A 23,540-nucleotide genomic window follows, 5' to 3' on the forward strand; every position below is an offset into this window, starting at 1 on the left:
AATTTGCCAGGGATAATAGTGGCCATGGGCTCGCCCCGGCCCCTCACAGACTACCCTGTTTTTGTGTGTGTTTGTTTGTTTTTCACATTTGTGAAGTTTGACTATCGACCCTTGGGAAAAGGTGTATACAGGAGTTCAATCTCATACTGGTCAAGGAAGGGGGGGGGGGCAGAAACCACAGTGATGCTGAACCTAATATTGTGGGATATTTCTTTAATCCTTCCATTGTCAACCAACTTAGTAAAACTTTATTTATTTTGTAAGCTAAGGTTTATCACAGGAGCCATTTACATTTTTTTTACTTCATCGGCAACTAGAACACACCAGATCCCAGTATCTAGCCATTTATTTGCCATTTGTGACAGCATTGTAAAAATTACTTTGCCTGGGAAATAAGAACGACAATTTTCAGGAGCGGATTCAAAAAAATTTCTGACCTGACTCTGAACCCTGTCGCCTCAACGAACAGAATGAAGACAAGCAGCTCACAGCTGGTATTTTACCTATTAAATCATTTTGACTTAGTTACGTGAACAGGCGCGCATCCGCGCCTGATTTTCCAGCATAGGTTGTTGGTATAGACAAAGCATAAAATGCTGGTTTATTGTGTATTTATGTACACTCTTTTTTTATAAGAACGTCTAATTTTCAGCGATGTTCTTAAATTCCAGTGTATATAAAAATCACACAAATGATCAATAGCAATAATATTTAAGGTTGTTATTAAGAACACAATTTGATTCTAAATTTTAGAGCGTATCAGACTACAAAACAATATTTTGCTGCTAAAAGAGCCTCATCATGTTCTTAGCCTCTGTCAGGAGGAGGTATTGCGACATCTTTAATTTAATGTGGTAAATAAAGAACAAGATTTTATTTTTCAGTGGTTGTTTTAAGATTTCTTGTAATTTGTCTCCCAAAATTGGTGGAAAACAATAACAAATATGTCGCTGACCATGGCTGTTTAAAATTTGGCGAAAGCTCCGGCTGGATATTATAATATAAAAAAAACGTTTCTTATATAAAAAAAAGAGTGTATTAATAGATCAATCCAGAAAGTTTTGTCCAGTTAATAAACAATACATTCCAACAGTGCATTTGCAATTTATTTTCGCGCTATGTTGCTATTTTATTTGCAAATAAAATCTCTTCCCTGTTGTCACCTCCAAACTAATCAACAGATATATAAACTTGTACGTCAGTTGTATGATCTTGTTCACAGGTGGTAGGATCTTGTAGACTGGGGGATAATCTTGATGAACGGAGTCGTTTGCGTACATGGTACTAAAAGAGAACCCACGCTTGCATAGACCTCACTGGATATTCTGAGTATCCCAGAAGAGCTTAGCTGGTTAGCCAGAGATTCTCATCACTCCATCTTGGACATTTCGAATTTTGTCGTCATTAGCTCCTAAATACAGTAGTGATTGTAAGTCTGATGATATATGGTAGCAGGTGGCGAGATAGGAAATATAGTTAGTAACCCACCAGAGATACACACATTAATATATTTGGAATTTAAGTGATTGCTTTGTGTTTTAGTATGCGGGCCAGGGGCTCGTTTATCAAAATACCCGAGAATTCTCGGGCCCGAAAACGATTTATTCCTAAAATTTGAAATGCTGGCTAATTTCTATAAAATTCATGGTATCTAAATGTGTGAAAATATCGTCAAACATCGTATTTTACCACAAAGATTTATGTAAAGGATGATTCTCTTTATAGATTTATAGATTTTGATCTTTCCCGAACTTCTCGGGCCCAAATGGCTTAAGAAAGTTCTCGGGACCTCGCAGTCACCCGAGACTTTTCGGGTAACTTTCTGGCTTCAGCGAAACTTCGAAAATAGCCCTATTGAGCGTAATCATTTGGAATATGAACCAAGAGGAAGTTTAAACTGCTATAAAACATAAAAGCGGTTATCAAAAAGGAAAACATGCGAAATTTTGGGTAAAAATGGAAGATAAAGTTTTCGGTCCCGAGAATTCTCGGGTGTTTCAATAAACGGGCGCCGGGTATGATACACATACAGTACACCTATTTCAATAGATGCAAATGTCGAACGGCAAATGGTAGTTGTAAGACCAATCGCGGGTTGTAGATATGATTACCCCTAAAGAGTAAGTAGACTATTCGCACGAGTTATTCACATTTTCCTGCTTTCAGTGAAATATGAGGAGTATTTTTGGATGGTAGCACTGCAATTTGAAAATTTCCATTTGCCATTTGCGCTGACAACGTATTTTTAAATAGGTGTATATCTGTTATGTGCTTAGCGCCCGGGCGAGGTATGATACACATATGTTTGTCATGTGTTTTTACTATGCGGGCGAGCCATGTTGTGTGTGCGCCGGTAGGTAAAAGGCACCGATACCCACCTCATCTGAGTCGAGCACACTTGGGAGGACTCTAAAACACGTAAAGTGTGGGTTAAAAACGCTGTAACAAGTAACAGCAATACTCTAAAACACGTAAGTATAGCCTAAAATACTACAATAAGCAACAGAAACAAACTTACCCTAAACAGGGCAAGAATGGGTTATCCTTTTAGACAATGACAGCAAATGCAACAACAGCAGAGGAAGTAGCAAAAACAACAGCAGCAAAAAATACAATAAGAACAGCAACAATAACAACAACAACAACACCAGAAGCAACAACAACAAAAAATAAGAACAGCAACAACAACATCATTAACAACAGCAACAGCACGAAAAAAAAAAATAGAGGAACTAAAAAAAGGTAAAAACAGCGATTGAGACTCACGCGTCGGCTGCAGAGGTTGGGATATTCTCCTCGACCCATTTCAAGTCATCATCCTACAGGAAAGGCAATGGCAAAATTTTAGTTTTGTGTCACAAACATCTTCATCTTTAAAACTTAATTAGTTGCAACTTATTTTTACACAGTTTTAGTTAAAGTAAGCACTATTTTTGTATTTATGTATTTTTTTAAATAAACAAAATATAGACAACAGAATTTTTGTGAAACACATAAAAACATTACCATTACGTTTTGACAAATGTTTGAAGGTGACAGTGTTCGTTACATGCACTGTGCATAGAAAGAACAAAGTTACATATAACTCACCGCTTTTTTCCTCTGGTCGCCATTTGCTTCGGATGAGGTTGATTTTAGATTGTTCCTGTTTTTCATACCCTCTAAAGAAAACAATTGGAAAACACATCTGTGAAATCAAGAGGCTTTTTTCATGTCTTTTTCATGCACTTTCACAGACACAGAAATGTGTTTTCTTGCACGCCAGGCGGCTACTTTGTGCGGATCTAATATTGACAAGACTTTATAGCCGATATCGTTGGTGCGCGACCGCCGAGAATTCAAATCTACTTCTCAACAGGGAATAGAGCGTTGTCAATCATACCGACGTGAAAAACCAATTCCCTTGATGTATCCAGTCGAATTGTTTGAAACATGAAAGTCATCGATTGGTTTAGTGGGTTGATTGACAAACAAGACAAGGATTTAGGATTCGCCAAGGTAAACAAATTGGGCTATCAGCTACTAGTGCAAAGAACTAACCAAATGCTTCCGAAAGTGTCATGTTATCCTCGTCTTCATCATCGCCAAAGTCCACAAGAGGGGTGAACGCATATCTGATCACAAAAAAGATGCCAGTCAATACATTCATTACTGTTATTGAGTCCTCGAATACCGTTCCCCAATATAACAATATATATATAGATAGGGTGGGCGCCAGAAGGTAAAAGAAAAATAACACCAACGACCATATAGAGAAGGACTGTAGAAAGAGAAAGGATAGATAGTGGCTGGGATTCGTGGTGAGAGCAGCGGGGTCGGATAGAGAGAGAAAAAGATCTGTGAAGGGCTGTGCCTCGGGGCACTTGGAGGACAGTTAACAGGTAATAGATTTGTTCAAGGGTTCAAGGGCTTTCACATTCATAGAAGGAGGTAACATTGGGTGATACCTTTGGTTGTTTGCTGTAGGTCGCCATAATACCATGATGACCAGTAGGATGAGGGAGAACAGGAAATGCCAGAACGCCTCGTCCACCCATAACTCCGACCAGTCCTGCACACGGTAAAACACACCTGATAACCGACTCATACTAAAAACATGTGACATTTAAGTGGCAAACTAATGCCAAAATAAACACAGACATAGCTTTCACCATTACACCACAGGGCGATAAAACAATACAATCTTTCAATGAAAATAAGCCCTTCAGATAGAAACTTTTCAGAATGATTTGTAAGCACTGAAAAATTTGCTTATTGTTGTTATTCCACCATGAAAAGCAGGAGCGCACACAAGTTTTTCACCCAAAAAGCCACATGCTTTCTTAGTGGAAATAACTACATTTTTACAACAAAGTGTCTCTCCACTGACATTTGCCCAAATAAGATTAATAAACTGTATGCAAAATATCTTTTTTGCAAATAATAAAAGCATGCAAAGTTACACACAACAATATCAGCAACATATTGTCACAAGGAACTAGACTGGAAGCAGTCGCAGCACAATGTCTAGCGTTTCCCTTGTCTAGGTAAGGAACAAGACAAGAAGGAATGCTTGCAGTTCAACATGAAACTTACCGTGATACAATTGACCATCTTGTGTGTTTTGATGGACCAGATCATGTAGGCTACAGATGCTGAAATATGAAAGGCATTTAAAGGTTAAAAAAAGACTTGAAGCCATATTTTTTTTATTGTTCCTTCGAACTTGAGGATTTTTTTCAGTAACACTAGGTGTAAAGGATTTTCATCCCAACTTAAAGAAATTATTATTCTTTGAAAATCCCATTAATATTTGTTTACATGGAGCCATGACATGATGGATCGAAATTTCTTTGAGGGTTCCATTGTGCAGTTCTAGAAAGGATCAGCACTCCGCCTACCAGCATAAATTTCAACCCTTTTGTCAAAATGTGGAAAAAGGGTTTAACTCCCTTGGATATCCTTGGAAATTCCCAATTCCCTCTCTGCGGTATGGATAGATTTTTGAAATTCCACATTTTCTTACCTAAAACAGCAAAGACAAGCGTGTTGGTAAAGTGCCTGTAGAGGGATAATTTGATGACGTTACGGCGAATCTTGAGTGTACGTGTAGTCTGCACCAGGGACATGAATATCCACCAGCAGATAGCAGCATCCAGCACAGCCAGAGGTAGCGCCGCTATCAGCTGCTGCTTGCCCAGGTCCGCAGAGTGCTACACAAAAAGAAACACATTAACACACAGGTTCCGCAAAGTGCTATACAACAGAAACACATATACACACAGAGCCAGCCAAGTGCTACCCAAACAGAAACACGTTTACACACAGGGTCCCCAAAGTGCTACACAAACAGAAACACATGGTCCGCCAAGAACTACAAAAACAGAAACACATTCACACACAGGGTCCACCAAGTGCTACACAAACAGAAATGGTTTTCAAACACAAAGTCTATCGTTAATAGGCGACTAGCACTCAGACATCACATATCTTTTTGAATGGCAAATTATAGCCAAAATAAACAAAGAAATGGCTGTGCGGATCATGCAGAAGAGCGACAGAAGGTCTTTTTGGATAAATGGAACTTTCTGGCAGTGTGCTGTTGCTGTTGTTATTTTTCTGCTAGAAGACAAAGAATGCGCAAGTTTGCCACCCAAAAAGTCACATGATTTCTTAGTGCCTATTCTAATCACATACAGTGAGTGATCGGAATGAAGCTTCCACAGTAGCAAGAATGAAGTACAAGCCACCGACCCCCAGCACGCGGTGGAGTGAGCTGCCAAGACGGGGCCTGAAAAACAGGATGACAATGATGAGTGCAATGTTTTTTTCCTTATACATTTTGGAGTTTTTTTATGTTTATTTAAAGTGTTTCTGAAGCGAAAGGAAACATAGCCTTTTTGTATCATTTTTTTTAAACCTCAAATATCAAAGAAACAACATTTCATAGCTTTTTCGATCCACATAAACCAATTGGAAAAAAATTATTGCGTGAAGTTGGTGTTTTTGTCCTATCAAGTGCAACATTTTGAAGGGCTTGTGACGTCACACGGTTGCTTGCTCAGCGGGAAGAGAAAAAGCGTGCGAAAGGAAGGTGACGGTCATGGCCACAACACAAGCCAGTAGAAGTTTACTTTGCGGATTCCCGAGGCCACAAAAGCTGCAAAAATTACGGCCTACCAACTGACTTGTCAATATTCCTTCCACCCCTAAAATGAGACGGTGCAAATAGACTTATCTGGTGTGAAAATCGCTGAGGAAATCAGAATTTTGCACCTTTCGAACCTTAGGCAATTTGAACAAGCTGCTACGTCGGAGCCAACGAGTTCAATTCTAAAGATATGGATAATTATAGAAATCTGAGCTGAAGGGTCGTTTAAAGTGTTTTGGTCGATTGACATAATCACCTGTAGAGTTGAAATTACACGATCAGGTTTAGGCAAGGTGGGAATCGAACACACCAAAAAAATAATCCCTCGAAGCGTTCTGGGGCCATTAGAATAGCAAAACATGCTGATGGGGCGAAAAATTCATGATTTGATTGACCTGATGAAGCCCAGAGTAATCATTGTGAAATTAGAAGCGAGGAGGTTAAATATTTCTAGGAATGATTTTATTTTATTCCATATCCTGCCAGAAGCAGAGTATTAATACAAATTGTTGTTTGTTCTGTTGTTATTCTGGGGTTAAATTTATGTAGGGTACAAAAGAGAGGGTTTTTTTTGTATATTCATGACAGAAAACCATACAATCTGATGATACCAAATAGACCCTTGTTTTCTACCATAAATGATCTATAATATCAATACAGCCATCCTATGAAAAACGTGCAATTCCATTGTTTTTATTTGAAAAGTAGGAGCCTTGGTAACTCGAACTATATCAACTCAAACTGAGTTCGATTTTCCTAGGATTTGGATGATAATTTCAGTCATGAAGCATCATTGATTCCTAGTATTTTGTGGTGTTGGTGGGGGGGGGGCACATTTTTTCATGTATGTCCATTTGGCTCAACAGGGGGGGGAGTTTCCTCCCCCTTGTTCTAAGCTATAGCCCTGCTGCTAAATCAAACTATTTTTTTTATATTTCACCTTCAGAGTTAGAAGGGGAATGTGCATCTACCCAAGTGACTACACAAAGAAGTTTGTTTTCACACTTAGGGCTACAAATAGGGGGATCAAGTGTTTCCAGGGTGGCTAGTATGAGGATTTCACGGAAAGGAGATCCAATGTCCTTTTTTATGTTTTCATACAAAATCTCAGAGATTAGGGGACCACAGCGGTCCACCCCAAGGTCCACCTTAGATGGAGAAAGAAAGCTATAGAGAGTTACCTAGCCTTACCTTGCTAGTCCACCATGGCTAAGCTTGCTGTCATATACTAGGTGAAAAAGACTATATAATCCATCATGTTGACACTCACCCTCAACTTTTCATAGTACAGTATGCAAATAATTTCTTCTCCTGTATCTATACAATTAGCAGTAGAATGTTTTTTTTTACTGTTGACTGTTATCAGCTAGAAAATAAATAAAAGCTTATTGCATAACAGACTAATGCACATACACTGGCTAGACACTCAAAAGTTAGTGACTATTCATGGTCAAATGGTGAATAAATATTGGAATCAATAAACTTGTGGATATTCTCAATCAAGAACATTTTGCACAAGACTATGCTAAAGAAAAGGGGTATGTATGCTGTACAGCCAATCTAAGTTTTCTGATCAACTTTAATGTGAAATGAGTGAGTAAACCTTTAATTTTACGCAATGCACAATGGTGAGTTTGTAATGGACATGCCAAGTGCAATGAAAGACCTCAGAGCCCTCGGCTGAGGCCATAGGATTATGATGATGAAAAGAGAGCGATATCGCTAAAGCTTGTATATTTGACCAGTGTCTCTGCTCTGTATTTACTGTATTATTTGATGAAAACTAATGATGAGTCCCTCACATAAACTAAGCTGATGTTGACTAGAAATCGAGTACAGACCCTGTAGCATTAATGTGCCTCTCAATGATTCTTACAAAAATTAAAGAATGTTTGCTAATACTCTATCTCATGGGCCCTCAAGTGCACATCAACAGAAGCCCAGCATCTGCAAAACGGCAAAAGAGAGAGTCATTATCGAAAAAAAGAACATTTTAAAAGTCAACATGATAACTCTGATAAGTATTTTTAGGAAAGAAATTATGGATCCTAACAAATTATCCAAGCCAAGTCAACAGAATCCACATTAGACCTATACTAAATGGATAACGTTTTGCTATTTGGATACAGTGCATTGTTTTTTTATTACAAAACGGTGTAAAATACTTTTATATAAGTTATACTTAATTAATATATACGAAGTAATTTTGTGAGTCCCCATTTTGACTTTTTTGAAACTAAATGGATTAGGTTTCACAATTATGTTTTGCTAGTTGAATAAATTGCATTTATTTTGTTAAATACAAAATAGAAGGTAAATTTATGATGTGATGTATGATTTCTTTTCGGATTGCTACTGAAAACCAGCTAAAAAGTGCAGCTTCGGCAAGCGTATTATCGTATTTACTCGCATCCAGATCACAGCTCGAGTACAGAAAAATAAACTCACCACAAGTTCTAGACTTCTGAAAAACTGCCCTGGAAGCCGTGATTATCCTCTCCGAAGGTAGATCCAACAGATCATTTTATAATCCACTTATTTCTCCCTGCATCGTGCAAATGACTCTCACCCGTTCAGCTCCAAGGGAATGCACTGCTCCTTTCAATCCAAATTCGCTCCTGTTGCCTCCCGAAGAGTTTTATATGACTCTTTACTGGACTATTTGTTGTAATCAGACATTGTAAGAATATAAACGCAACAAATAGTAGGGCAAACTAGTGAACTTTTTGGTCAATGATCGATTCAAAATGGCTCCTTCAGCGTAGTAAGCAACCATGTGACGAAAAACAGGGGGTGCCTATGAAGTAATTTCGCTGTATTTTTTGTTGCACTTGTTACCTCTCTTTGAAGAATAATTGAATCATGTTCCTCATAATCTTTTATTTTTACTTTTCTTTTATAATATTAAGCGAAGATTGAATTTTATAATAAGCCTAAGAACAGCCTGACACAATTTTCGCTTCAGAAACACTTTAAGGCTGTAAAAATGGATACAGACTTGAGGGTTTGTTTAGGCTGCTAAAGGCTGTAAAGATAGATACAGATATTATACTTTGGGCTCATTTTTTGTATATATTTGATGAAGCACTGCGGGTTAAGACACAGACTCTCCGAATGCAACCTTATTTGAAATAGGTGTATATTAGGTCCATAAAATCACACTTATGGATTGGCGCTCTGGGTGTGGCACCAGGTGTGGGCACTTACTTGACAATCCCAAAGCCCATACTGACGATGATAACTAGCATTCTAGCTAGGGTCCTCTTAAGTGCAGAGACAAGTTCGGCAAACACCACCAGGCTAGAAGCTAAAGAATGGGTATCAATGAGCATTATGCATTGTTGCCAAACATAGCTACAGAATAACCAAGGTTCGACTGTGGCAGTCGAAAAAATTTTTTTATATTCAACCCATGTTGAATTGAAGTCACCCTGTTTTATTAGAGATTTGTAATTAACTGCCAATTAGCCTAAACATCGGACTGAGGTTGTGAGTAGTTACTGTTACTTAATTTCAAGTCTATGTTTCAAATCCTGTTAAAATAACATTAAAAGCTACACTGTAAGTACTCACTTGAAAACCCAGTGTTGTTGATGTTGTTGAATTCTGAATAAAACACAGCTTTCTCTAACATACCTGTATATAAAAACAATCACAAAAATGGTCAATACCAATATTGAATCAATTGGAAACTTATTCAACAATGTCAGACAAATAGAAATACCATTGTACCATTGTGCCTGATGAGTTAGACTTAAAGTTAGATTTTTCTGTTATAGGCACAGTAATTTCAAGATATTTTTAGATGATATTGCAATCAAAACACCATGTAGTGGCGATCTGAAGTGCAGAATTTTAAACTTACCAAGAGCTATGACACCACCAATCCAGAACTGTGTGATAAGGAAGTAGGTAATATTAATACAAGGAGATTAAGAGCCTTTAATGTCCAACAACAAATCAAAGATGCCATTTTGGTGTGGCGATCTGTACCTGAATCCTCAGGAGATCCCTCCACTGACAAGCCGAGATGATGAGCCAAATAATACCAAACAAAAGGTAAATCAAAGACATGATGCCATAAAACTACAAAGAAAATGAAATCATATTATTTCACATCTACTACATCTCATCAATTGTAGAGAATAGCAACATATTTATACTGAGACATTGCAGGTACTGTAATGATTTGAATAAGTGCCGTCCTTCAATTAAGCCCCCCTTAGACCTTAAACTTTGGAATAAGCGCCCCCCCCCTCCCCAATTAAGTACCCCGCTCGCACTGACATTCTTGTATTACAATGATAATGTCATCACTTTATAAACAATGAAGTTTTGTTTTCAATAGATTCAGAAGCTGGTATAGCTGGTAAGCCCCCTCACCAATTAGCACCCCCCCCCCCCTCCTCAAAGACCTTAGAATTAGATGAGTGAATATAAATGTGAATAAAAGTGTCTTGTTTATAAAGAAGGCACTCACTGGAAGCAAAGGCCAATCTGCAGCAGACAAAAATCCTGACGCACTTTCCATAGAAACCTCCACTGTAAAGAAATTTTGTATATTATTTGCTGTATGTACAGTATATACTGGATTTAAAAGTTTAATGAATCCAGCACTACAAATCTTACAATGAAAACAAGAGCATCCTAACCACAAGTATTATTGTTCTTGATATACTTACACTTCAGGTCAAATTCAACATCCTCAGCCTCAGCTTTTACGATAAGTAGATACAGGCCCTCTCTCCTTGTGGTGGCTACCCGATATGCATTCTGCCAATGTAAAGAACAAAAGACATTTAGACACATCAAATAGACATAGATGAAGAATAGCTCAATTTTGTGTTGTAAGGCAACAGCACTTTGTTAGTGTTTTTGGAACGTGTCTCCAAGCCTCAACATGACTTCAATACTGTTAGTATCTCCTTTCCATTCCAGTCTATAACACAAGAATTTTCCTGCAAGGAGTTCATTAAATATAGTAAATATAAAATTTACTAGCCACTGTAACACTTTTTAATTAATACTTTGGGCTTCAGGGATAGCAAATAAAGTGGCAAATTGGAATTACAACAAAAAGGGGTTTATTTTTTTCAATTCAAAGGATCTTTCTCTACCTTTCCCTTTTTCTGTGGATTTTGTTTAACTTTTTGCATTGTTGGAGGTTCAACTTTCTTTGCCTCTTTCTTTGTTGCATCAGTAGATCCTTTTGTTGACTTTGTTGACTGTGTCTGATAAAAATAAAAATCCACAGAAGATGATACCACTACAAACATGATGCCACCAATTAACCTTTCTTTAATGTCAATGATGAACAAAACAACTCAAACCTTTTTAACAACTTCTGTTTTAGGAGATTTTATTTCTTTATTTCCTGAAATAGAAGAGTGAACAACATAAAACAGTGAAAAATTGTATCAAAGTAGTCAAGTGGTTTTATTAAAAATTATCAACTATAACTATTATTATAGTATGTGCAAAGGATAAGTAATAATTAATGATTCTCTTCAGTTAATAATCCCAGACAGACATCCCATTGAAGACTTACAACAATTGTCTGATGTGCTTTAGGCAACTGGTTGCTAAACAACATGTGATCGTTGCCTAAGAACTGGATTGCCTAACACCCGGTAACCAGTGTTCTTACCATGTGTTGTTGGTTTTGGGGTATCCTCATCTACTGTATTTTTTCCTTGGTCCTGCAAAATATTATTCACATGTTATATTTCTCTCTGAACAAAATACCAGAACTTGACCTTGTGTGTTTGAACATTTATCTACTGTATGTACTGTATGAGGACACTAAGCAAACAACCTTTTTGGGGTCTTGAAGGTGCCCATTTATGAGTTAGCATTTAGTATTAAATATTTATGAATTAATGAAGTAATAATTATTTCTGAACCAGATGCCAGTCACATGTCACATGAATAGCCAGACCAGAAATGGATGCAACACCTTATTCCATCACAAGTGCTTCAATATACCTTACAGTACATGTCCTTAGAAATAACACTAAAAACTGATACTAGATTTTAAAATAACTTTGATTTAACAATGAAGTTTCTTTTTCAGTTGAAATTTATATAATACATATAATATATATAATAATATATATATAATATACACCTGTTCCAAATAAGGTTGCACTCGGACAATCTATGTATCGTAACCTGCAGTGCTTCCTTGGTATCAAGTAAATAAGCAAAAATAAATTACAAATCCTGGTTTCAAAAGCTGCAGTATTTTTGTTTTAGGCTTTCATATACAAGTATTCAGCCGTTTATAGGCTAACCATGAACCACCGCGGGTTAGGACACATAGGTTCTCCAATGCAACCTTATTTGAAATAGTTGTAATAATTCTAATCACACTCACATCTGGAACAATGGGATCATCTGGGTCATCAGCATCAGGACTTCTTTTCACCCTCACCAATGCTTCCTCTCCGGCATTTCGTTGGATGCGTCTCAGCATTTCCTGAAAAAAAAAAAGGAAAACAGGTGTAACAAATGAATAGCAAGGGTGTGACTTTTAACAGAAGGGAACAGAAAAAAAGGGAACAGAATGCGAGCATACTGCAAGGTCCGGATGCCTTTTTCTTCTGACATGTTCCTTATCTGTCTCATCATTTTCTTCACTATGATGTTTCTTTGGGTGCACAACTTTACTATGATGGGCTTTTTTCTGCAGAGTTTTTTTAACATCTGGAGGGTTCTTCAGAAAAAGAAAAGAAAATCAAAAATTAAAAGAAATAACAAACAGTTTAACCAAAAAAAACTAAAATAATAGATCTTACAATACTGTATTTACCCATGTATAATGTGCACTTATGTACGATACTCATACAGTACCCATAAACCGCATCGGTATGTTTGAATGTTTAGCCAGGCCTTTATATATAATATACGCAACATGATTTTCATTTTCATTTTTGTGAAAAAATTTGCATTTTTTTATGAGTAAATACTTCATTCATCATAGGGGCGACATACCTCATCATTTTCCTTGATAGTTTTAGATGTTGCAGTGGGAGCTGTCGTCGTTGCTATGAACTCCACTGCTGAGGATTGATCCTAGAATACATGCATGATAGTTTTTATCAAAAACACTACTTACATGTGTACACATACACTACCTACAGGTGTACACACACTTCTTCTATGGATACACATTAACTTCCTACATATGTACACACGCTACTTACAGGTGTACACATATGCTACCTACAGGTGTACACATACACTCCTTATATGTGTACACATACAATACCTACATGTGTACACATACGCTACCTACAGGTGTACACATACGCTACCTAGAGGTGTACAGATACACTACCTACATGTGTACACATACACTTCCTATATGTGTACACATACACTTCCTATATGTGTACACATACGCTACCTACAGGTGTACACATACACTTCTTATATGTGTACACATACACTACCTACAGGTGTACACATACACTTCCTATATGTGTACACATACGCTACCTACAGGTGTACACATACACTTCCTATATGTGTACACATACGCTACCTACAGGTGTACACATACACTACATACATGTGTACACATACACTTCCTATATGTGTACACATACACTTCCTATATGTGTACACATACACTACCTACAGGTGTACACATACACTTCCTATATGTGTACACATACACTTCCTATATGTGCACACATACACTTCCTATATGTGTACACATATGCTACCTATATGTGTACACATACACTACCTACAGGTGTACACATACACTTCCTATATGTGTACACATACGCTACCTACAGGTGTACACATACACTACATACATGTGTACACATACACTTCCTATATGTGCACACATACACTTCCTATATGTGTACACATACATTACCTACAGGTGTACACATACACTTCCTATATGTGTACACATACACTTCCTATATGTGTACACATACACTTCCTATATGTGTACACATACACTTCCTATATGTGTACACATATGCTACCTACAGGTGTACACATACACTTCCTATATGTGTACACAAACGCTACCTACAGGTGTACACATACACTTCCTATATGTGTACACATACACTTCCTATATGTGTACACATACACTACCTACCAAACACTTCTTATAAGTGTATACACCAGATCCACTGCAACATTCAAAACAATTTTTTTACATTTGATCATAACAGATTTTTTTGTGGTTAAGTGTTATAAATAAAATAAATGAAAATAAAAAATAAATGAAATATACTAAATTAATGTTTTATTTCATGTATGATTCTTATTGATATCTAGTATTTATAAATACACACTAGCCTTATTTTTTTTGTCTATGAGTATTAATAACTGTGAAGACTTACCGAAAGTGTAATATGTTGGGAACACAGGACCTCATCAAATCCAGCAACCTCTCTGTCTCTCTCCATGCCCCAGACTTGAGGATATAGACTGCTTTTGAGGTCAACATACTGATTGGCACACTTGACAGTCTTGAACCGCCACTGGATGGAAATCTTTGGTGTCCCTGATTTTGATTTGCAGCTGCCTATTTATTAAAGGCACAGAAAATTTAATTTTGAGTTTTTTTTCCGCGTAATTCCAGAAGCCCTGTTTCTGATAAAAGATTTACACCATTCAGTTAAAAGTGTTTTGGTAAGATCTTTTTTGAGAGGGAGGGGAAGGGTGGTTATTCAAAATTTGAGGTTGAGGGAAGGCATTTAATTAAGGTAATTCCCTTGAAATAGTTCTGCAACCCAGAGTTTTTTTAAACTTGCCATAAACAATATTAAAGTTAAAGTCTTTCAAAAAATGTTATAAAAAAATTAGGGTACCAAACTCGTTTTAACATTAGAGGGTCGTAGAGTTGATGCGTTTTTACTGATTGCGAGAGGAAAAATCCCAACTCTTAGTTTTCTAAATGAGTGCCTATAGTCTTAAGAAAATTAAGTTCTGTTTGTCGAGTTGCCAAAATCCAATCTCCTAAACAATAACCCATAGTAGCTAGCGTTAAAAGCAAATCACATTTTAAGACATCGCACAAAGACATTGTTTTCGCCACTATTTATACGGTAAAAAGCACCATTTTGAAGTATTTTTACGACTTACGGCTTCTACAACCCAAATTTTTTTCTTCTTTCAGTATATCATTTTTCGTATATATTTAACTATTTGAGCAAATAAAAAATGGGGGTTACCCACTTTGTTTTTCTGCCAAAACGATTTTAAGTTAAAGGCGCGCGCCTTTTGTTTTCTTGTACAATTGTGGCCCGTGCACGCATTTAATACCGGAAAATTTGAACAAACAGCGTGCGCCACTATGGGCAGAATGGGTGCGCAGTGCAATTCAAGGGAATCACCTTAAAAGAGGGTTCTTTTTCAAATCATTAGCGTAATTTGAAAACACACCATATTTATGACGAAATAAAAAAAGTTAGCAACTTGAGAGAGTGGCCTTACAACTTGATACTTATAACAGGATACCATTTAAACCCAGAAACAGTCATTTTTTATAAAACATCCAGGTATTTTACTCTAATGTTATCACTCATGAGAAAAAAAAGCCCCTGGGGAACAGTGAGGAATGAGCTGTGATTGGTCGATCTCTTTATAATGCATAAACTATTGTCAAGCTTTGATGAAAATGCTCATATTAAGGGTACACACAGCTTGGTATAACTATCTTACGATAAACAGAAACACTTTAAGTGAACAAGTCTAGGAATAATATTTAATTTGGTTTAGAATATGATCTAAATCTGAATTAATTGTCTTGACATGTTGACTGATTGATGGCTGATTGATAGTTTTCCCTTTTATAGCAGAACCTAGTGTTTAACTTTAGATTTGTTTTCTGTTATCATTTTCATAATAGAATAGAGTAAATAAATAAAGGAAATAAATTCTTTGTCCTCTATATTGCAGAAATTAGCTCCAGACAAAACTTTGGATATATATTCACACAGTTCTAAATAATCTATAAAAAATCAGGAGCAGGAGACTCGAAAAAGACAGAGACCAGGCTTTATATGGCAATTACACCGAGGTTAATGATAAAACAAAATTACTTCTACCTTTATTAAAATAGAATAGCACGAACCTTTGATGGAAACGATGGCGTCTTTATATAAGGACTTGGGAAATATTTGGAACATTTTATCCTGAAACAATACAAATCAAACACCCTCTTTAGATTTTGACAAAAATCATAGCCTTATTTTACCAAACTGACGCTGTAAACCCCACAGATCATAAATTTCTACGTCGCACGAATAGAGAAAAACAACGGATGCAAAGTCCAAACAATGAGCAATTCGCTGGAATGACAGTCTAGAGACTATAACTTCGGTATACTGTAAACACAAACATTACCTTGTTGAACTCCATAGTCTTTTTTCCTGGCTCCGGAAGGCATTCTGACCCAAATGGAAGGGAAATGCACACAAGCAACAGAAAACACAACAAAGCCGCCATTTTACATTCGGTTCCAGACAAAATTCCTGCGCGCGCAAGGCGACGTGGAAAGAATGACGTCATGCTTTATCGCCCCCACCCCTCCCCCTCAAAAAATAATGTCTTCAACTATCAAGAAAAAGGTCTACGTTCATATGTAGGTTGTGTAAAATAAGGGTAAGAAGGCAAAATAAGATAAAATTGTAAATTGATTGTGATGTAAATTGGGAATAGCACTAAGAGACTAAGGCGACGTGGAAAGAAATGCTCCAACCTCCGCCCCCCTCCCCCCAAAGAATCTTTAGAGAAGCATATTAACTCGCGTACTTTGAACGCTTGTACCAAACTATCAAGAAAAGGGTCTACGTTAATATTAAGTCCAAGAGTATAAATATATAAAACATTTCGAACAGTTATGGGAGATAATGTTTTACAATTCTGTCCCACCCTCCCTTCCCCTTACTTCTTGACTTGCACCAGTTCCACTCAACCTTCCGGCTCGGGCGAGAGAGACGCGTAGGCTGTGTTTTGGACCAAAATAAGGAAGGAACGTTTGGTCTGTTTGAATATTTTTCGCTAACAAGATACCAAATGAACACATGCACCCTGCTTTGGATTTAATGCTTTTATTTCACTTGCATAAGATCTATTTACAAGCGATCAAAAAGTAAAATCCATATCTCTTTGCTGACTCACGATCAAAAAGCTTCGTAATGGCGGTAAGACGTGTTTTAATGCATGCGCATGAACTCGTATTAATGTAATAGTTAACAGAGCCAATGATGGCAGTTCTTGGTTAATTTGACCTCGTATTCGTTATAGTTAGTTCTGTTTTCGATACCTAAGCCGGAAGTTTTGTTATGTAATACCCTTTGTAATGGTGGCATTGTTTGTTGTGTAGCCTGGAAAAGATACCTGGTCTTAGTTGGACAATGTTTCCCCATGTAAACCAGTTGTTGGCTTCACAAGCTTGCGGTTTTAGTGTTTGCCAGTCTTGTCCTCTTTCTACTTCATCAGCCTTAAGGTTTGTAAAGACAACGTTGTATGTGCTGCTTTATAATGTAGTTCCGGCCTGATCAATCCAACTAGTACATAATAACCTATAATTACAACTTAAATCAGGATCCGAACTTTCAACTGATTTAGAGTTTGATCAAAAAGGTTTGATTACAGATTGATATTTGGTGAGTTTGATTGTCTCCAATCGCTGAGCCAATAGGCAGCTTGCACAACAGTTAACTTGACTTTTTGGGTTGCACACTTGCACACACTCATGTCAAAATGACAACCAATAATAGGCAACCTGTTTTAGCTCTAACAAATAAGTTAGAATGTTTCTTTGTCAGAAAGACATTATTTCTGTTTAAAAACTTTAGTTCTTTGTCATTCTCTTGTGTGATTGGTGCTATTTACCACTACAACACATATTGAAATAATGGTAACATTGACACAACAGAGCATGGCTCCAACTCAAGTGTAATCCTTTACAATAAAAGAAAAAAAAAATGGACATTAGACAACAACAAATGAAGGAAAACATGAAAAAAAAGCAATTATTAAAAATAACTACTCTGAATGGCTAATCGCTGAGCCAATAGGCAGCTTGCACAACAGTTAACTTGACTTTTTGGGTTGCACACTTGCACACACTCATGTCAAAATGACAACCAATAATAGGCAACCTGTTTTAGCTCTAACAAATAAGTTAGTGAATGTTTCTTTGTCAGAAAGACATTATTTCTGTTTAAAAACTTTAGTTCTTTGTCATTCTCTTGTGTGATTGGTGCTATTTACCACTACAACACATATTGAAATAATGGTAACATTGACACAACAGAGCATGGCTCCAACTCAAGTGTAATCCTTTACAATAAAAGAAAAAAAAAATGGACATTAGACAACAACAAATGAAGGAAAACATGAAAAAAAAGCAATTATTAAAAATAACTACTCTGAATGGCTAATAGCATTAGGATGGTTGCACAAGAATACTCCTAACGCAGCAGCACTTAGGACGCACAGGTTTCCACGTATTTGCATTTTCGGCATTGAAGTAGTTTGGAGCACCTGGCTATATCTGACTGCTAGTTTGTTTTTATAAGAGGGTAATGATGACATAGTGCGTATATCTACAGGGAGTGTATTCCACACCTTTGGAATTCGATTGAAAAATGAATTTTGAAAAAGCTTAGTTTTATAGAGGGGGTGGCTATATCAAGGCTGCTCCTGTGGCGGGATGATCTTACTGATGGCAATGGTTTAAAGTAATGTGAGAACGGAATATTATAGAGTCCATTTAGGCATTTATACATAAAAACAAGGTCCTTAATTTCATGCCAATAGGAGAGGGGTAGCAAGTTGGCCTGTGTTTTGGCTTGAATTTGCCACTCAAAAAGTCATGTGATCAGTGGTAATCAAACCATTTAGGTTGGATTGAGTTTGATTTCTGAATATTCGATTGATCAGGCAGGGCATTTTTAAGCTGCAAAGAGTATATTTTTTGTGCTCGGCCTGCGTGATTGTGACTGTTTACTTTTTATTTTAATTTTTTTACTAATTTTATGTTCAAAATTAGGCCAAAATGCTGCAATAAGCACTTCAGACCATTAAAACTTTGATGGGGGAGGAGCAGGTTTTTAGTACACTACGTTTTGCAGACCATTGCAGCAGACCTTTTCAGAAGTCACTGCAGGGTCTGTGTGATCAATAGCTATCCTGCAGTTGTTTTAAAAAGTTGTATGGAATTATATGATCCTTATGGCTAATTATCTCTGCTAGGACAAGGCAAAAGAAAAAGAATTTCTATGAGATCCTCGATGTACCAAAGGATGCGTCACAAACTGAAATCAAAAGTGCATTTATCAAAAAGACCAAAGAGGTACTATTTCCTTATTAAAGGGACAGGGGGGCTATGATTAAATATTAGAAGCCACAGAAATTCATTGATTCACTCAGAACATTTATTTCACAAAGCTCAATAACATTTTATTATGGCTGTGCTTAAAGTTAGGCAGTACACCAAGTTGCAGTCATTGCTACTGTAAGTTTGACCCTGCGTCAACTTGGAAGGAGAAGAGCATCCCGTTTCCTCTCCCAATGAAAACAAGGCCCAGTAAAACCTCTAGAATGTGACCAGAGGCTTCTCATGCCTACCCCACTATCCCTCAGGTTTTCAAAAGACAGTGTAAGAAACTCTGCATGGTATAATAATGTACAGGGGGGGAGGGGTGGGCTAAGGGTGTTGCTTAGACAGGGTTTGCCCAATGATGGTGATGATGGGGGGAGGGACTAAATTTGAAAATGTTGACTTTCTAAACGGGTAAAATGGGTAAAATGTGTTTTAGTTGTTTGAAGATTTGTATGACCTCCTTACATAATATGGTACTTTATGTAGACTTAGACTAATATGCTTTCTTTAGCAGACCGTTACAGACCATATTTCTCATTTTTCCTTATAGTTCCATCCTGATGTGAATCCGGATGACCCTGACTCACACAAGGCATTCATCAAAGTAGGTGAAATACTAACCAGTTATTGAAATGTGTGCAGATATTCTATAGCAACGACCATAAGTAACTATTATTATTAACAAGTGGGATTGTTGATGTTTTAAGGTTAGTGAGGCATACACCACCCTCAGCAGCTCTGCTCGCAGGCAGCAGTATGATGCGAGACTTAACTCTTCATTTGCGTCAACATACAGACCTGCAACAGCTTCTACATATTCCTCGTCTAGTCCATTTGGCCACAGGTATAATATAGCTAATAAAAAATAGAATTTTATACCGTAATATAATTGTAAAAGATATAATCGTATATTATATATGATATGATATATGAAAATGATAATGAATTTATTTATTAGGCTGGCAAAAGAATGCAGAATAGTTGTGGTTTTTTTTAATTTGGTGTTGAATGCCTAAATGACTCCAGGAAAAGACCCCTTATCAATTTGACTAATTTAGACAAAACGCAACAATCATAATATGTTAACAAAAATCTTTTAATTTCTACACTAATATTATGTTTTACCCACAGAGATGGTGAACATCAATATTACCGGAATAGGTACAGAACTAGCGGTATCCCACATCATGCATCCAGGCCAGTCAAAAGTCCTTACAACAAGACTGTGATACTGGGAACCCTTCTCTTCATGGCTGTGGGGGCAGCTGTACATTATGGTGTGCTTCAGTAAGTACAACGATCGAAATATTCTTTTTCTAAAATATTCATCCCTTACAGTATTTAGTAGAAGTCAAGCATTAACTTTGCTTAGGGGAATTTGTAGTTTGTAGCATGTTAAATGGCCCATAGTGAATATTACTTAGCCCTGTATTATTCATTACTGTCTGCCGAACCGTTTGTTTAGATCTATTCAAGGATTTCGCACACACTGTGATGTTCGAGAGCGGTGCTGTAATTTAGGTCAGCAGCACATTAGTATTCTCCAGTAAGAACAGTACAGTTAGCAATCAGCAGATCTAGCAGCTCCAAAAAGAGGGGGCCAAAGCAAGAGTTTCAAGAAAGGAGAGGGGGATATAATGGTGTTTTCTAGTAAGTACAGTCAGGGATTTCTCCACTCCCTGGCACAGTACAGTCAGCAAACAGATATTACAGGTTGCTGTACATTAATGGTAATCTCCAGTAAGTAGTACATTCAGTAAACAGATAGTTTAGGTAAGCCATACATAATGGTAATCTCCAGTAAGTAGTACATTCAGTAAACAGATAGTTTAGGTAAGCCATACATAATGGTGATCTCCAGTAAGTACAGTCAGGGAATTCTCCGCTCCCTAGTACAGTACAGTCAGCAAACAGATAGTTTAGGGTAAAGGTACATTATATGGGTTCTCCAGTAAGTAGAGTCAGGGAGTACTCCGCTCCCTGGTACAGTACAGTCTGCAAACAAATAGTTTAGGGTAGAGGTACATGGCATTCCCAGTCAGCAAACAAATAATTTCGGATTTCAAGTAATTTTTAGATGTGTTTAGGTTGACCTTTGAGTCATACTGGCAAAGGCAATAGCTAGGGGCATGGGGGAAGTGCAGTTTCTTTCTTGAGGGGCTTGAAGGGGTCTATGTGTCTTGATGTTCAATGCCTCCGGGTATTGATATATTTGCCCAGTATATTTAACATATCTAAATGTGTTTTTTTGTGCTTAGTTTTAATCACAAGAAGTACAAGGAACAAGTTGAAAAAGCCTCGAGGCAGGCAAACCAGGCATACTCAGATGCCAAGGAGAGAGCTAAGTAAGTCACACACTTGAATCTGAAAAAGATGCATATGGCAAATCCTCTCTCAGCTGTGGATCCCACACAAGCTACCAAAAAATCATCAAAACTAGTGTGAATAAGGTTTGCTCCAACTACAAAACCAACCTCAACTTGAAAGAAATAATCTGCCTAGTCAATGGTTTACATGCTGCTAGCTATTTCAAAGTTCTTATGAATTGTTTCTATTAAAATGATGTTTTGTATCTTTGCAGGACAAACACTTTGCAAAAACAACTGGAGCTTCTCACAGCTCACCATGACTTCCATGTCAAAGCAGGAAGAACTGCTAAACGAGTAGATTCGACTAATATAAACGATTAGGTATAAATTTAGATAACGTATAAATGCTGGTTTTATCACCCAGACAATATGAGCACCTGTGGCGCTCCAAATACCCCCCCTCCCCCCCAACTCACTTGCAACTCGAAATAAGTTTGATTAGCACCCAGGTCACTAAAATAGGAATTTACGGTTAGTGAGGTACATTGGTATTTTGTGCATCGTTACTTCCTCCCTTTTTTTCCCCACAAATTTTGTTTGATATTTGCAACAGCTGTTTATATAATGCTCAAATAAGCTCAAATGGCCCTTTCCCGCATCAATTTAAGAAACTATAATAGCGATGATACAGGAACAACGAGATGCAATGTGCTGCAGTATGAATTATATTTTAAGTTATTTACAACAATGTAGAATTTTAAATATCGTGGAATATCAGTAAAGAAAGACAATAAATCGAATAATCAATAATTTGTTACTAAATCTTATACTGCAAAAAAAAAAAATTAGCTAAATTTTCTGAGGCTAAACTTCAGAAAAACCCGCCATATTTGTTTCCATTGTGTAAATGCCTCGTTCTTTAGAAACAATTAAGGCTGGGTATTCTGAAGTTACTCCTTTACTGGTTTGCCTAGATTGGAAAGACGAGTTTCTTGTGGAAAGAGGGTTGACACTTAAACATAGCGCAAAACGAGTTTAGCCGACGAATGAACTACCTTGGGTATCAGATGCTCAAAGCATGACTCTTTTAAGTAGCTAAGGGTTAGGAAGAACGTCGGTTATAACGTCCATCCTGAGACTTCCACCAGATTTTAAGAACATGCTAAGAACGTCTGATGCGCTCTAAAAAAAAATCAATTTGTGCTCATGATAACAACCTTAAATATTATTGCTATTGATCATTTGTGCAATATTCTTTCTAATAATTCATTGGGTATTATATTTTTATATACACTAAAATTTAAGAAATTCCTTCAGACAACATTTTCAGCCTTAAAATTATTCAAAATAAGAACGTCCCAGCTTCGACTGAAAATCTTACAGCTAACAAGTCTTCTCAAGGTTACCCTGGCTCAGAGCCTATAATGTAGCTAGTTTGAGTTTACTTGGGGCACGTAGCCTCCGTGTGTTTTTGCTATTGGTAGAAATAAAAATCATCTATTTGTTTGTTTTAGCAGTACAGTGGAAGGCTAGGGTACCCCAAGAATTTCCTGGTTCATGTTTGTGATACTATAGGCAACTGACTCTAGGAAAACACGTGACTTTTAAAAGTGGCAAAGTCACGCCAAACTAAACACAGATATAGCTGCGGCCTTCACGCCAAAAAGCGCCCCACGTTTTCTGCCGCCAAAAGCCGGAGCGCATGCGAGTTTGCCACCCAAAAAGTCACCCA

The 23,540-nt window shown here is 37.1% G+C and overlaps 2 protein-coding genes and 1 long non-coding RNA gene across 3 annotated transcripts; 1 reads left to right on the plus strand and 2 right to left on the minus strand.

Annotated features, from left to right (window-relative positions):
• Window positions 1-237: 237 nt before the first annotated feature.
• On the minus strand, window positions 238-16,658 carry LOC5514322 (transmembrane protein 87A). The gene is made up of 24 exons (XM_048724225.1): window positions 16,511-16,658; window positions 16,239-16,299; window positions 14,503-14,687; window positions 13,124-13,204; window positions 12,708-12,845; window positions 12,507-12,608; window positions 11,778-11,829; window positions 11,461-11,504; window positions 11,248-11,361; window positions 10,813-10,903; window positions 10,611-10,672; window positions 10,124-10,216; window positions 9,996-10,023; window positions 9,704-9,766; window positions 9,338-9,437; window positions 5,677-5,770; window positions 5,006-5,192; window positions 4,576-4,634; window positions 3,948-4,051; window positions 3,541-3,614; window positions 3,091-3,161; window positions 2,767-2,819; window positions 2,379-2,409; window positions 238-1,411 (listed from the first exon to the last, which is right to left on the minus strand). Exons 1-24 carry the CDS (start codon window positions 16,610-16,612, stop codon window positions 1,370-1,372), a joined length of 2,031 nt encoding a protein of 676 aa, XP_048580182.1. The 5' UTR covers window positions 16,613-16,658; the 3' UTR covers window positions 238-1,369.
• On the minus strand, window positions 5,820-9,331 carry LOC116619268. The gene is made up of 2 exons (XR_004296614.2): window positions 8,579-9,331; window positions 5,820-8,077 (listed from the first exon to the last, which is right to left on the minus strand). It is a non-coding gene; the product is annotated as an uncharacterized LOC116619268 (long non-coding RNA).
• Window positions 16,659-17,060: 402 nt separating the features above from the next.
• LOC5514361 (dnaJ homolog subfamily C member 4) lies at window positions 17,061-23,314 on the plus strand. The gene is made up of 8 exons (XM_048724228.1): window positions 17,061-17,310; window positions 17,493-17,615; window positions 19,370-19,469; window positions 20,050-20,103; window positions 20,207-20,343; window positions 20,631-20,786; window positions 21,758-21,844; window positions 22,081-23,314. The coding sequence occupies exons 2-8, from the start codon at window positions 17,524-17,526 to the stop codon at window positions 22,187-22,189; spliced, it is 735 nt and encodes a 244-aa protein (XP_048580185.1). The 5' UTR covers window positions 17,061-17,310; window positions 17,493-17,523; the 3' UTR covers window positions 22,190-23,314.
• The last annotated feature ends 226 nt before the right edge of the window (window positions 23,315-23,540 follow it).

This window comes from Nematostella vectensis, chromosome 2 (genome assembly GCF_932526225.1).
Source record: "Nematostella vectensis chromosome 2, jaNemVect1.1, whole genome shotgun sequence".
In the NCBI taxonomy this organism is placed as follows: domain Eukaryota; kingdom Metazoa; phylum Cnidaria; class Anthozoa; order Actiniaria; family Edwardsiidae; genus Nematostella; species Nematostella vectensis.